Below are 15,911 nucleotides of genomic sequence, written 5' to 3' on the forward strand. Positions count from 1 at the left end.
TTTTGAAAGGTATAATCCCAGATATTTTATTCTCTCGGTGGTTATTTTAGATGGAGTATCTCTTTCTATCTCTTTTTGCAGGACTTGGCTATTTATTTTATATCCTGCTACTTTACATCAATTATTGACAGTTTCAACTAAGTTTTTAGTTGAATCTCTTGGGCTTTACATATATGCCATCATGTTGTCTGCAAACAGAGATAGTTTTATAACTTCTTTGCTCATTCTGATTCCTTTAATTTCTTTTTCTTCTATTATTGCTAATGCTAGCATTTCTAATTTTAAGTAGTACTTAGTGATAATGGACATCCTTGTTTCACTCCTGATCTTATTGGGAAGGCTTTCATAGATCATTAAAAAGCCAAAGTCTTATGAGAATTTAAAATGACTTACCTAAGATCACAGTAAATTAATGTTAGATCTAGAAATAAACCAAATCCTCTGAATCCCAGTCTCCTCCTGTAGTACCATTCTTCTTCAGTGGATAAACACTCCCAGTTCTTTCAATCTTATGACAGTCAAAACTAAGCATGACATTTCTTAGGTGTTCTGAGAATTGATCAGGACAGTACTTTTTTGTTAAATTAGCCTAAGACTTTGATAGCCTCTTTGGTAAATGACAAAAAATCCAAGTGTTTATTTACAGTCTACTTAGATCCATGTAATTTTCATATTAATTACTGTTTAATTATATTTCTTCTGTACTTGGACAGTTGAGGAGGGGGGGAGGATAGGTGGGTGTCTGTGTATGTGTATGTCTGTGACCAAATCTGTTTGAATTTTAAATTCATTAGTTTTCATTCATATTAAATGTAACTCTGTTATACAAATTATTAACGATTCCTCTTAGCAAACTAATTGGTTTTCATAAGCATGCCGTCACTACCTTCATTCAAATTATTAAAAATATTTAACAAGTCACAGTCAAGGACAGAGTAACCCTATCATTCACCATTAAAAAATTCCTCATCCCTTCACCATTTCTTTATTTAAATCAATCTATTAATATTCATTTAAAATAATAATTAAGCCAATTATGAATCACCCAAGTGTCCTGTCATCTTGCTTACATTTCTCTATTTTATACAGAAGTTTCTTGTAAAAGACTTCGTCAAATACCTATTGTAATCCCAATGTAATATGGATCCAACAGTCTAGTAACTCTTTCAAAAAGATGATTGCTGTCTCTTAGAATGAGTTATGGACTGGCCACTACTTCCTTAAGTACTTGCAAACCAACTAGTTAATACTCTGTTCTATAGTTATTACCATGTTACCTCTCTAACAATATGTAAGAATCATTATAAGCATAGTTAGCCAAAAATAACTAACCTAGGTGAAACCATCTGCTCTCAAATGGCAGGCAGTATGACAAAAAAGAAAGTATGAGACCATCTGAATATGTTGGAAATAAGGACTAATGATCAAGATTTATGATTAAAACCCATTTAACTGGTATTTGAACCATGTGTGCAAAATAAGCTTCCCAAGGAAATATAGAATGAAAAAAGAGAGATAGAAGAGGAGGTAGATAGAGAATAACCCGAATTTGGAGGAATTCTGATAGATCCTCCCTTAAAGAAAGTAAACATTGAGAAGAGTAAGTTGGGAATAGCCAGGTGGCTTAGTAGATTGAGATGAGAGCCAGGCCTAAAGATGGGAGGTCCTGGGTTCAAATTTGATCTGATCTCAGTTACTTCCTATTTCTGTGGCCATGGGCAAGTCAATTAACCTTCATTGCCTAGCCTTTGCCATTCTTCTGCATTGGAAGCAATAAGCAGTGTTGATTCTAAAGCAGAAGGGAAGGGTTAAAAAAAAAGCAAAAGAAAAGAAATTTGGTCAGATTGTTGTTTTTGAAACTGTTGTAATTATATATAGAGGATATGATATATTATAATAAACTATGATCAGAGACAAAATAACATCTTTCTCTATCTCTAGCATAGTAAAATAACAAGTATAAATAATTGAATTTCATAAAAAAAACTTTACTCATTTAGTTGGAGGTATGGGCATTAAAACGAACACATTGATATTTATATTGTTAACAAAAAAAAGAAAAGATAGCACTTAGGGTAAATGGAAGTTTTTATATGAATTTTAAAGATTTTTAAATTTTTCTTTTATTTTTTTTACTATTTTTCAGTATCCATATCGTACCACTGAAAAGAAGAATATAGAGGTATTTAAAAATACTTTTCTACTAGAACACATTTAAAATAAACCAACATACTATGTTAAAGAATGTTTGAAATTGTATAGATTTATATATTAGATCCTAGAAAATGAGGATTTGGGATTTGTTTTAAGTTAAATGTTAATATTAGTTATTTTTTGCCACTTTAATTTTGATCCATAATACTTCATATAGAGTGTTTTCAGCTGATTCTGGTACTTTTCTAAGGAAAAATTGCTTTTAATTTTAAAATATGTGCTTCAGTAACATTTTAAATAATTTTGTTAGTGTCCATAAAAATATCTTAGAGAATGTAAAACATTTTCATCTCTGGTAGTGTTAGTAGAATAATCAGCTCTAGAAACAGTAATTTTAGTAATGCTAAAAAATGTTCCATATTCCTGAATTATTTTAAAAGCTTAAAATAGAAAGTAAATTTTAAGTTATACCAGATGTGGCTGTATCCAATAATCAATCATCATTGCTGATCACTGTAGCTTTCTTATCCTTAATATTGTTGGACATCTGCTTTTATTGGCTTATGACACTGATTCTCCGCTCTCAGAATGAGAGGACTGGCTATTGAATTGTAGCATCCTTCTCTTAGCCTTACTGGACTAACCGAAAATTGGAATAAATTCATAATTCCCAGAAACTTATTCTACTGTGTATGCTAATATATCCCTAAGGCAGTTTAATTTTTTTTCCTTTCTTGAATCTGAAATGGTAATTTAATGAACAGTTCTTTGTCCCATCTCATTTGAAGAAAAGAGACACAGAGAGGATGCTACAGGGGGTAACAGTGATATTCAAAGTAATGGAGTCTATATACTATAGAGTTCATCAGACTTCTTTAAAGCAAGGAAATTAATTGGGCCTTCCTGCCCAGTAAACTACCAACCAAGTGAGACTTTTAGTCTATATTTTCTTTCCTCTTAGTTTATTTTTTTTTTAATAAAATAGACTATTGAAACATACTAGTAGGTGGTGGCAATTGCCATGACAGCTAAGGACCCTGGGAGAGAAAGTGAAGCTGGTGTTAAAAGGGCATCCAGAAAAGAAAGAGATGAAGGTAATTATAGCCACTGAGACATAATTTCCTGGGTCATTTCCTGCTAGTCTCTGGCTTACAGCTTGAGAATTTGGGTAAATTTTTCAAACTCAGGATGCAAATATCTTGTTCTCTTGGTATTTAAGCAAACCAAGTGTCTCAGGTTCCAGCAAAGCAGAACAGCGTGAGTTGTGTGAACAGTAAGGGGGGGGGGGCGGATTTCATTTAGTGACACAGTGCCTAATTCTTAGTAGGCACTAAATAAATGTTTATGAATAAATTTATTGAAAGATAGAAATTTTTTAATAATTATGTTAAAGTTTTAAAGTGATACACTTCCATTGCATCATACAAAGACACCAGAAAACAAAGAAAAGTCAAATAATTGTTGTTCTTTGATTCTCCCCCTCCTTTAGAATTTTAACTTCCCAGGTTTCAAAGCAAACAAGAGTGCAAAACTACCCAGACATTTGGAAGCTACTCAAATTTTTCTTTATGTTTTAAAAGCCCAGAAGCTTGAGGTATGTAATTGTTACTTTGTTTCACCAGAGTGGTCAGTGATAGCATATTATTTAATGAGCTAAACTTTTTTACATTTTAAAACATATTAAATATAAAATTAAACATTGAGCTAGTTGTTTAAAATCAGTAGTGCATAAGGCACTACTACTAATTGCCTGCTAAACAGGTAAACAGTATTAGTGAACAGGACTTATATGATATGACATATATTATTTAAAATTGTTTCAGAAATATCAAGTAGTTTCTTGTAAAAGAATTTTGAAAATATTGGGTAAGGATACTTTTCTTATGCCCCTAGAAAAAGTATGTAGAACATAATTCTAAGGTAGTTTTTTATTTTTGCAAAGCGTAGAAATGTATGTTTGAATTTTATGTGTTGGTATAAGAAAAGACATTTCCTTAAATGGTTATCTGTATAACTTTTGAATAGTATATTCCAAATTTAGCCTGTTAGACTAAACAGTGAAAACAAAATACAGAAAGGTCATCATATAGTTCACATTCATGGAACAAATGAGCTTCACATCTAACATTCAACGCCTACATGTGTAAGTTTGCACTGAAATTTTGGTTTATTAACAAATGTTCTTTGAAAAGCAGTGTGAAGAAATAAAATGTATCACATTTTCCCAGGGCTTTGAGGTATTTCCTTAGTGGCTAGAGGTCAGGACCTGCAGTCAGGAAGACCTGAATTCAAATCCAGCTTTAGTCACTACTAGCTTCTATGGCCCTAGGCAAGTCAATTCACCTCTCTTTGCCTCAGGTTCCTCATCTGTAAAATGGGGATACCATACCTCTCAGGGTTGCTTTGAGCATAAAATGAGATAATATTTGTGAATGGCTTTGCAAACAATAAAGTATTATGTAAATTCAAGTTATTGTCATTATAATATTTTATACTGTTTTGAAAGAATAATAATGAATATCTTAAAGATATGAAAAAATTTATTCATCAGAGAATAAACTCTTAATTTTTGGTGGTAATGATGGTGGTGGTGGTTAATCATTGGTCCAGCATTGGCATGCTGCAACCCTAGAGGCAGTCGCCCAAGCAGCAAGGTTATCAGGGAACTTGAAGGTCGTAGTCAGTTCCTAGGATGTGGTCCAGGGTGATGTCAACTTCTACTCTCCTTCTTCCCACCAGATTTTCTTTAACTTCTTAAACTAGTGGTTCAGATTAAAGACTTTGTTTTGGAACGATTCCTTTTCACAAACCGCTTTATAAGAGTTAATTCCTTGTTTGTGTACACTGTGTCCCAGGAGGACAGTGTTCTATCGTTGTAACCTGTCTTTTTTGATGTTAAATTTGCCCAGAATCGTTCTTTATGATAGTCTAGTAGCATCACGTTGCAGTTCTTTTCCCTTGCTAGTTTTTTTCTCTAATATCCAATACAACTTGTCAGGGAAATAGGATTCATTTAAATCTGGCCGAGTACAATTGATAGATACAAATCAACTCTGAAAAAAAAAGCAGACTAATGACTCTTTAAGGTCTCCAAAGCATTTTCTTTTTTTTTTTTCCTTTTTATATTTAGAATATTCTTCCATGGTTACATGAGGAGGTTTCCTCCTCACTCCCGAATCCAACAAGCAGTTCCACTGGGTTATATATTTATCATTGTTGAAAACCTATTTCCATGTTATTTATATCTGCAGTAGGGTGATCCTCTGAAGCATTTTTTTTACATTGTGTCATTTGAGTCTCTCAGTGACTCTGTGAGATAAGTCCTAGATGTATATCTTTCTTTTACAGATGAAAATGCTAAGGGCCAGAGATCTCCCAGAACACACACTAAATACATATCATATGTATATTTGAACTCAGCTTTCTCTGACTCCAAATTCAGCAATCTCTGTACAACACACTTTACCTATCATAGGAACGTGAACAAACACTACCTTGGAAAGCGAATGAACATTGTGCTTAAAATGGATTAGTTAGAATATATATATATATATATTCTAGCAATCTCTCCCCACATAAATCCAAGTAAGCAGGCTTTCCTTGTATTTCCATGGGGAGAGATTGCTTTATCTTGAAGCAAAAACAATAACAGAAAAAAATAATAGAGAGCCCCAAACTAAAGTATGTGATGCTTCTAACAGTTTAAGAGGCCCCAATACATGCCATAATGTGATCCCCTCAATATTCTGGACCTCTGGCATTTATACAATAAGGAATTACTTTGTACATACATATTTGTGTTTATTTGGAACATTTATTGAGATTATTGTAAGTGCACTGTATCATCAACACCATCATTACTTTAAACCATACATTTAAGTTTGATAGACTGAATCTGGGAAACCTGATGACAAGGATTTCTCTGCCCAAGTGACCAAGCTGTGCCATCTGTTCTAGCGAGGGAGCCTGGCGGCTGGGGGGGGGGGCGGATTTTTATTAATTCTTTGATGTTCCCTGGCATGTGGAGTTGACAATGACGTCCTCCAACAATGCCTCTTACTGAACTGAACCAAAACTTTATAATGAGGCTAAACAAGCTCTTTACATGGCTCTACATGTTGCACGAGTTGAATAAACAATTACCCATGTAAATGCTGTCCATACCATGCAGTACAAACCCAATAAAATAAAGGAATTGACTATGATACAGTATTAATAGTTGAGTCCAGATGAATCAGCACTTTGCTGAGGTTGCAGAGAACGATGTAGACTTAAAGATGCGAGGGGCTGATTCTTTAAGAATGGTCACTTTGAGAGAAAATGGCATTCCTGGGTTCCTGCAGGGTAAATAATAGGGAATTTGAAGCTGGGAGGGCCTGAGAGGCCATTAAGTCCAATCTCCTCATTTTAGGGATAATGAAACTGAGACCTGGGGAAGAGCTTTGATGAAGATAAAATCTATTTCATAATAAAATGAGAAGCAGACCTAACAGTTCATCTAACCTGACATCAGGTAGTCTTGGTTTATCACAAGATGGTTGTGTTACGTGCAGAGAGACAATGACAAGATGTCTTTGGGAACGGGTATTTGCAGCAGTACTCGTGGATGCTGACCGTTACAAGAAGGGAGTTGTTTCCAGTTGTCATGTTTTAGTAACTGGTAGAGACTGTTTCCGTGTTATACAAATACTTGAAGCTTAGTGACATTCCAAAGATTTTTATAAGTACTTTCTTAATAAAGGAAGGATGTTTATATAGTGTCTATTATGTATCAGGTACTGTGTTAAGCACTTTACAAATATCTCATTTGACTTTAACAATAACTCTGGAAGATTAGCACTTTTATTATTACTATTTTATAACTGAGAAAACTGAGGGATAGTGGCTTGTTCAGATTCACAGAACCAATAAATGTCTAAGGCCAGATTTTTTTTTTGTTTGTTTCTTTTTAAACCCTTAACTTTGGTGTATTGTCTCATAGGTGGAAGAGTGGTAAGGGTGGGCAATGGGGGTCAAGTGACTTGCCCAGGGTCACACAGCTGGGAAGTGGCTGAGGCCGGGTTTGAACCTAGGACCTCCTGTCTCTAGGCCTGACTCTCACTCCACTGAGCTACCCAGCTGCCCCCTAAGGCCAGATTTTAAATCAAGTATTCCTGACTCCAAGTCCAGTGCTCTATCCACTGCACTACCGTTGTATTTAAAAAGTAATTCAACTTATTATAGCCCTCTTCTTCTCAAAAGGGGTTGGAAGGGGTAGAAACATTCAGGGGGTTATATTTCATAAGGGGAAAAAATATAACCACCAGTGAAGAGACTGAGGAAATACCTCATGAAAACACCTAAAACAATGAAGCAATACTATAAGGGGATCCAAGTATAATGGTTTTCAAAATTCTTCATTTATATTTTCTCATTTAAGCCTGAGAACATAGCTCTCTGAAACAGGTACTATAGTCATAACTGTCCCCACTTTTGAGATGAGGAAATTGAGACTTACGAGCATTTAAGTGCCCCATCCATGATTATAAAACGATCAAATTCTAGGATATTGGATAATAACAAACTCAGCAGAAGAGTTAAACTGGTTAAGGGTAACCAATAGACCTCAAACCCATCAGTGAGTTAAGGTTGTGTCTACCTGAAGTATGTGAAGACTTCCCCAGCAGAATGGCCAGATGGGAACAATTTGTTCCAGTGACCATGAAGGTGATTGAAGCAGGCACTGTGAAGTATTGAGATCTTAGTCACACATTGAAGATGCCTATAACTAGTCATCCTGACTTTTGTCATGCCATTAGACTTCAGTGATTCTGAAAGAGAAAGTGAGGCTGCCTCATAAGCAAGTCAATAAATCTCCTCGTATGTCACTGGTCCTTATAAAAAACGAAGGAAGAACAATAACAATAAGAGCTATGGGCCAGGCACTGTGCTAAGCACTTTACAAATGCCCGCTCACTGGTTTTCTACAATCTCTAACTTCAAAACTTGAAGAAATAGAAGAGACCCCAAAAAGCATATATAGCTGTTATTAACCATTGGCCAATACATTTAATAGCATCCAAACTCGTGTTCTCTATGTTGACCTTTGATAGCTCCTAGTATATCTAGATAATAGAAAATTTCTCCAGGGACTCAGAACATAGGAAAATACAGACACTAAGGAAAAGTCTTTGGGAAATAATATATGTTCATATTTTCACCGTTCTGCTACAGGGAGATCTCACCTTTCTCTCTTTCCAAAAGAAACAGCTTGATGGCAGGGGCAGGAGCCAAGCCTAACAAACACCAATCCAGAAATCCCTGCCTTACCTGCTTTTTTTTGAGTAATCCAAGAATTGAAATGGGCAGTTGCCTCTATCCACCATCTGCTAGCCACTGCCTCATAGTTTAGGTATCTTGGCTACTTTAGTACTTGAATACAGCACATTTGGGAATTATGTGCTACTGCACTGGCTGGAAGCCATGACTAATGATCCAAAGTTGATTCTAGTATCAAAAGAATTATTAACTAAAGTAGCCCATGCCAGAAATCTTGGAATAACCTGTCAAAATAATTTATTTTCCATTTTTAAATGGCCAAATAAACATTAAGGAAGAACTTATATTGATTATATTAAATTCTTCCTTAAAATGACTTAGAGGGAGACTTTCTAGTTAAAACATTAAAAAGTATTAATGAAATCCAGAGTAGAAATCACTCAAACCAAATACAATAAATAGAAATAAAAAAGAACGCTCACAACATAAACAAAAGAAAAACTTTAAATCAATTAAATAAAAGTAAAGATACACATTTTTAAAAGTATTATTTACAAATGAAGTTCATATTATTGATAAAAAACAAAGTCTACGTTAAACAAACTTGAATAATAAAAATATAAGAATTTTGCTCATGAGATTTTCTTAGGTGTATATTAACAATAGAAATGAGAAAGTATATATTCCCTTCTGATAATATGACTGTCAAAAAACAATTTTAGATACACACTAAATTAACCAATGAAAAGTCACAGTAGATTATAAGGCAGAATCAAGTAACAAGCTACTCGTAAGATATATTTAATCCAAAAAGATCTAAATAGTTTCCAAATTAAAGAACAGTCTAATATTTATCCTACTATTACCAAATCATTAAAAGCAAGAGTGGCAATAATTATCAAAGTTTAACTAAATAAAGTATTAAAAGAAATAAACAGGACCATTATGTTATGCTAAAATGTGCTATGCAAAATGAAAACATAATATTAAATATGAATGCATCTAATAATTCTGTAGTAATATTTAGAAGAAAAAACAACATTCTTAGTATAAACCAATTAAATGGCTGATTGTAAAATATTTTCATATCTCAATCAGAATATTAGAAATTTAATATAAACAAGAAAGAAAGAAGTTTAGGAGGTGAATGGAATTTTAGCAAGTTTAGATTTCATAGATCTCTAGAGAAAATTGTATTGCAATAGAAAGGAATATGCCTTCTTCCCAGTAATATATGGCACCCTACACACACACACACACACACACACACACACACACACAAAACTGGCCATGTATTAGAACATAAAAACCTTACAACCAAATGCAAAAAATGCTTCCTTTTCAGATCATAAGGCAATAAAAATTATAATCAACAAGGGACCATGGAAGAAAATAGATAAGAATTCATTGGAAACTAAATAATTGAATTCTAAGAATGAATGAGTCAAAGATCAAATCATAGAAACAACCAATAATTTTGTTAAAGAGAATAACAACAATAAGACAACATATCACCATTTATGGGATGCTGCCAAAGCAGTACTCAGAGGAAAATTTATCTCTCTAAATGTTTACATCAGTAAAATAGAGAAAAAGCAGACCAATGAAATGGGCATACAATTGTAAAAACAAGAAAAAGAACACATTTAAAAAAACCCCTATTTAAAGTCAAATTGAAACTCCAGAAAATCAAAGGAGAAATTAATAAAATTAAAAGTAAGAAAATTATTGAATTAATAAATAAGAATAGGATTTGTTTTTCTGGAAAAATAATAAAATAATTATACCATTGGTTAATTTGATTTTAAAAAGGAAAGAAGAAAATCAAATTACCAGTATCAAAAAGAAAAAGATGAATTCAACACCAGTGAAGAGGAAATTAAGACAATCATAAAGTACAATATATTAAACTGTACTATAGAGCAGTCATCCTCAAAACAATCTGACACCGGCCAAAAAAATAGAGCAGTGGATTGATGGAATAGATTAAGTAATCAACACGCAGTTAATGTCCAAACCAACTTAGTGTTCAAAAAACCCAAAGATCCAAGTTTTTTTGGGGGAAAAATAACTATTTGGTAAAAATTCTGAGAAAACTGGAAAGTAGTATGACATATTTGGCATGGACCAACATCAGGATAAAGTCAAAATTGATACTTGATCTAGAAATAAACAAATTAGGGAACATGGAAACGTTTACCTGTCAGAAATATAGATAAGTGAAGAATTTATAACCAAATAAGACATAGAGGATATCATGAAAAATAAAATAGATACTTATGATTGCATTCAATTAAAAAGGTTTCATAGAAATAAAACTAATGCAACCAAGAGTAGAAGAAAAACAACAAATTTGGGGAAAAGTTTTATACCAATTGTCTCTGACAAAAGCCTCATTTCTCAAATATAGAGAACTGAGTCTCAAATACATAGAAAATTTTTATAAGAATTTATAAGAATACAAAGCATTCCTGAATCGAAAAATGGTCAAAAGAAATGAACAAGCAGTTCACAGAGGAAGAAATTAAAATTATCCTTAGACATGAAAAAAATGTTCCAAATCACTATTGATTAGAGAAATGCACATTAAACTATCTCTGAGATACCACCTCACATCTACTAGATTGGCTAAGATGACTAAAAATGAAAATGACAATATGTCTTCTATCATGACTTGAGCAATATGAAAATATGTATTACATGAAAAAAGACTATTTGCTGCCTCAGGAAGGGGAGAGAGGAAGGGAGAGAGAAAAATCTGAATTTTAAAATGTCAAAAAATAATTGTCAAAAAGTGTTTCTACATGTAACTTAAAAAATAACAAAAATGGGAAAAAGACAATCATTAGGAACTATTTTGCCCAATTATATGTGAATAAATCTGATCAAATGGATATTTTCAAAAATATAAATTGCTTAGATTAACAGAAGAGGAAATAGAATACTTAAATAATCCCATCTCAGGAAAAGAAATTGAACAAACCATCATGAACTCCCAAGGGAAAAAAACCCAGGGATAGATGAATTTGCAAGTGAATTCTATCAAACATTTGAAGAACAATTCATTCCAATACTATATAAAATATCTGGAAAAATAGACAAAGAAGGAGTCCAACCAAATTTCTTTTGTGGTGCTGATGCTTAAACCAGGAAAAGCAAAAACAAAGAAAGAAAATTATAGACCAATTTCCTTAATGAATATAGTTGCAAAATTTAAAACAAAATACTAACAAGGAGTCTACAGCAATAAGTCACCAGGATCATTCGCAATGACCAGGTAGAATTTATACCAGGAACACAAGGCTGGTACAATATTAGGAAAACTATCAATACAGCTAACCATATCAGTAACAAAACCAACAGGAATCACATGATTATCTCACTAGATGCAGAAAGAGCTTTTTTCAACATCCAGTCCTTATAAAAAAAGAGAAAACAGTGGAGTAAAAAGAGCTTTCCTTGAAGTGATAGAGTGTATATATCTAAACCCATCATCAAGCATTATCTGTAATGGAGGAAAAGCAAAATCCTTCCCAATAAAATTAGGGATAAAGCAAGAATGCCCATTATTTCCACTGTTATTCAATATTCTATTGGAAAACTAGCTATGGCAATAAGAGAAGAAAAAGAAATGAAAAGCAACGAGGAGACTAAACTATCATTCTTTGCAGATGATATGATGGTATTCTTAGAGAATCCTAGGGAATTAATTTAAAAATTATTCGAAATAATTTTAGCCAAGTTGCAGAACACAAAATTAACCCACATGTATCATCAGCATTTCTTTATATTATCAACAAAGTCCAGCAGCAAGAGATAAAAAGAGAACTTCCATTTAAAATAACTCTGGGGGGGGCAGCTGGGTAGCTCAGTGGATTGAGAGTCAGGCCTAGAGACGGGAGGTCCTAGGTTCAAATCCAGCCTCAGACACTTCCCAGCTGTGTGACCCTGGGCAAGTCACTTGACTCCCATGCCCACCCTTACCACTCTTCCACCTAGGAGCCAATACACAGAAGTTAAGGGCCAATAAATAAATAAATAAATAAATAAATAAATAAATAAATAAATAAATAAAGTAACTCTAGACAATATAAAATACCTGGAAGTTCACTTACTAAGACAAACACAGGGACTATATGAACACAATTAGAAAACACTTTTCACACAAAGATATAAACAACTGGGAAAATGTCCATTGCTGAAAGGTAGGCCAAGCCAATATAATAAAAATGACAATTCTACCTAAATTAATTTACTTATTCAGTACCAATCCAATCAAACTTACAAAAATTATTTTACAAAACTATAAAATAATAATGAAATTCATCTAGAAATACAAAAGGTCAAGAATATCAAAGCAATTAATTTTTAAAAATGTGAACAAAGGTGGCCTAGTTGTACTAGATTTCAAATTGTACTATAAAGCAGTAATCATCAAAACATTCTGGTTCTGGCTAAGAAATAGAATACTGATATGATGCCTTTCTTTAAGACCCAGAAAATCAGCAAAGAAACTAAACTTTTTTTTTTTAGCAAAGTAGCTGCATGCAAAATAAATCCATAAAAATAACATTTCTAAATAGCAATAACAGAATTAAAGAAGAATTAATAGTAAGGGCTGATGCATTCTTTTAAAACTACAAAATGCTTAAATGTTTGAAAGTCAATCTACTTTGAAACATTTAAGAGAAAACTATCCCCTGCTCACTACCTGTGCCCTCATGCCCATGGGATGATGGCAACTAACTACCACAATAGATAGTGTTGGATTTGGATTTAAAAGGACCTGAGTACAAATCTCACCTCAGCCCCTTGGTATCTGTGTGACTGTGGGCAAGCCGCTTAATCTCTGCCTGCCTCATTTTCCTCAACTATAAAATAGGGATAATAATAGTGTCTTTCTCACAGGGTTGCTATAGAATAAGTTAGAAAATATTTATAAAGTGCTTAGTGCAGTGCCTGATGAGACCCAGGAGCTTAATAAATACTTGTTCACTTCCCTTTCATTCCCCCTCCCAACTCAAAAGCCAACCCTTTTTTTCTCTTTCCACTATCAAATTCTCATTTCAGAGCAAACTTCTTTTCATCTTGACCCTCTTCCTTTCCGTTATTTTTATCTATTAGCCCTCACTGGGACCTGGCCGCCTTTGACAGTATTACCCCCCTGAAATGCTCTTCCTCCTCATCTCTTCCTCCTGGATTCCATGGTTTCCTTCAAGTCTCAGCTAACATCACACTCTCTGCAAGAAGTCTTTCCCAAACCTTCTTAATCTTATTGCTTTCTTTCTCAGATTATCCTCCATTTATATTGTGTACATATATACATAGTGCTTAGTGGCTTTCATATTATATCCCCAACAGACTGAGCTCATTGAGAGCAGGGACCATTTTTTTTTTTTTTTGCCTTTCTTTATATGTAAACCTAATGCTTAATATAGTGCCTGGCATGGAGTAGGTGCTAGCTGATGCTTTGTAGTATGGACATTTCCCCTCAAGTAGTTATGTACCTGGTTCATCATCTTCTACTAATCTTCTACTCTTGTCTTACTCTAAGGAATTTTAATATTTGAGTAGATATTCCCTTGACTCTCCCTCAGCCAAACATAGGCACAGGACCAAACACACTAGATCTTTGCCATTACTCACAAGCAGTCCACTTCCCTAATTAGAAACTCTTGCATTCCCTTTTTTCACCATAACTTTCCATCCTTCCTAGTCTCTTCTGCTTCACCTCTCCTAACCTGTTCTTGGCACTAATTGAGACCTCTAGGGCTTTTCATCCCTCTAGAGCTTTTCATCCCTCAATTCTAACTTTGATTTTCTCTCCAACCTCCACTGAAATAGTCAGTCATTTCATCTCTTTTCTTGCTAAGCCACAGACCTGAATTGTTCATTACTCTAGCTGGCAAACTACTGACCAAAGCTGTAGGAAGTCCCACAAGCCTGTTACCTAGTTACATGATAGATTGACATCATCCAACTATTGAGAGCAATAGAGAGAAACATGGTCTGTCAGTATAATCTGTGAATCCCATCAGATCCAGCTATAGCTAATGATTATAACTAATTGATGACTCCTTTCATAATTAAAAGTTTTCCTGTGTAATAAATCATTTTAATTTAAAGAAAAGGGGAAAATATGTGGGAAGCCAATAAGAGAAAAGATAAAAATCTGAGACCCCTCTTTTGACCCTTTTTTATGATCCATGCCTTTTCTTATTGGAAAAACATTATAGACTTATTGAAAAGTTTTGAGTCCTTAGCAGACCAGCAGCTATTGAGTAAGCAATTTCTCTCCTTTATATTTAAGAAGTCTGAACTCCAAAAAATATATTACTTAAATAATCAAGGCTGGAGACAGACAAAGCTAGACAAGACTTTTATCTGACCAGGTGCAATCCTGTAAATCAAGAGTACAGGACTCGATCTGTTTAGGATATCTATGAAATATATTTCTGCTCCCAGAATTAACCTCCTACTAATTAGTGGTTGGAATTTGGCCTTTGACCCTGGACCTATCGCTCTACTTTTTACACTTTAATGGGTTTTTGTATAATTTGTAACCCCTTCACAGCTGTGATTCTTTCTCTGTGCTCTTTGTGTGAAACTGGTATATATTAAACTCAAGACTCCTTGGCAAGTTGGAGCAGTTATGAGCTAAGCATTTAGTCTGACTGTTCTCATTTAATCCAACACCACAAAATGCCACTCTGAACCCCCAGAAATATAGAGCTGGATCTTTATATCTGAACTCTACTGAGCTCTCACTGCAGAAGGGAAGTCCTTTAAATCTTTACTAGTTTTCCCCATCTCACTTCATACCAAAACTATATAAATATATTATATAACTATGAATATAAACCATTCTGAACTTCTTTCTCACACCTACTTTTCATTTCCCCAGATCTGTCCATTGAAAACCTGCCCTTTAACTTTACCAGAAAAACTGAGTGAAACCTGCTATTCTGAGTTCTCTCTTTTCTCATTCTCTTCGTATCAAAACCTTCATCTCCCACTGTCTCCTCCTTTCCCCCAATATCTGACAACAGATGGTGTTTCTCCTCACCATATGTGTTTTACATATGAACTTAATCCCACCCCCTCCTGTCTTCAACGGAAGATTACATCTTCAATCACCCCACCTCAAATCTCTAACTTGTCAAGTGATTCCTACCTTATTGCCTTTAAATATACCTAAGTATCAAGGGCCACTAGGTGGCTCAATGGATTGAGAGCCAAGTCTGGAGATAGGAGATCCTGGGTTTAAATGTAGCTTCATTTCCTAGCTGTGTGACTCTGGACAAGTCACTTAACCCCCATTGCCTAGCTTTTACCACTCTTCTGCCTTAGAATCAATATACAGCATTGATTCTAGAATGGAAGATAATTATTTATATATGTAAATATATAAACTATAAAATGTATATATAAACCATTATCCTCCATCTTAGGATATATGTATATATTCTAGAATGAATGTCTAGTACATATATATATAT

At 33.9% G+C, this 15,911-nt stretch overlaps 1 protein-coding gene across 1 annotated transcript in view; it reads left to right on the top strand.

Moving 5' to 3' along the window:
- Positions 1–15,911, top strand: part of FAM227B (family with sequence similarity 227 member B) — a 336,182-nt gene that overhangs the window by 42,627 nt on the left and 277,644 nt on the right. Inside the window, exons 4-5 of the mRNA XM_044660052.1 lie at positions 2,147–2,182; positions 3,644–3,748. Coding sequence (XP_044515987.1) covers positions 2,147–2,182; positions 3,644–3,748 — 141 coding nt within the window. The remainder of the gene's footprint in view (positions 1–2,146; positions 2,183–3,643; positions 3,749–15,911) is intronic.

This window comes from Gracilinanus agilis, chromosome 2 (genome assembly GCF_016433145.1).
Source record: "Gracilinanus agilis isolate LMUSP501 chromosome 2, AgileGrace, whole genome shotgun sequence".
NCBI lineage: Eukaryota > Metazoa > Chordata > Mammalia > Didelphimorphia > Didelphidae > Gracilinanus > Gracilinanus agilis.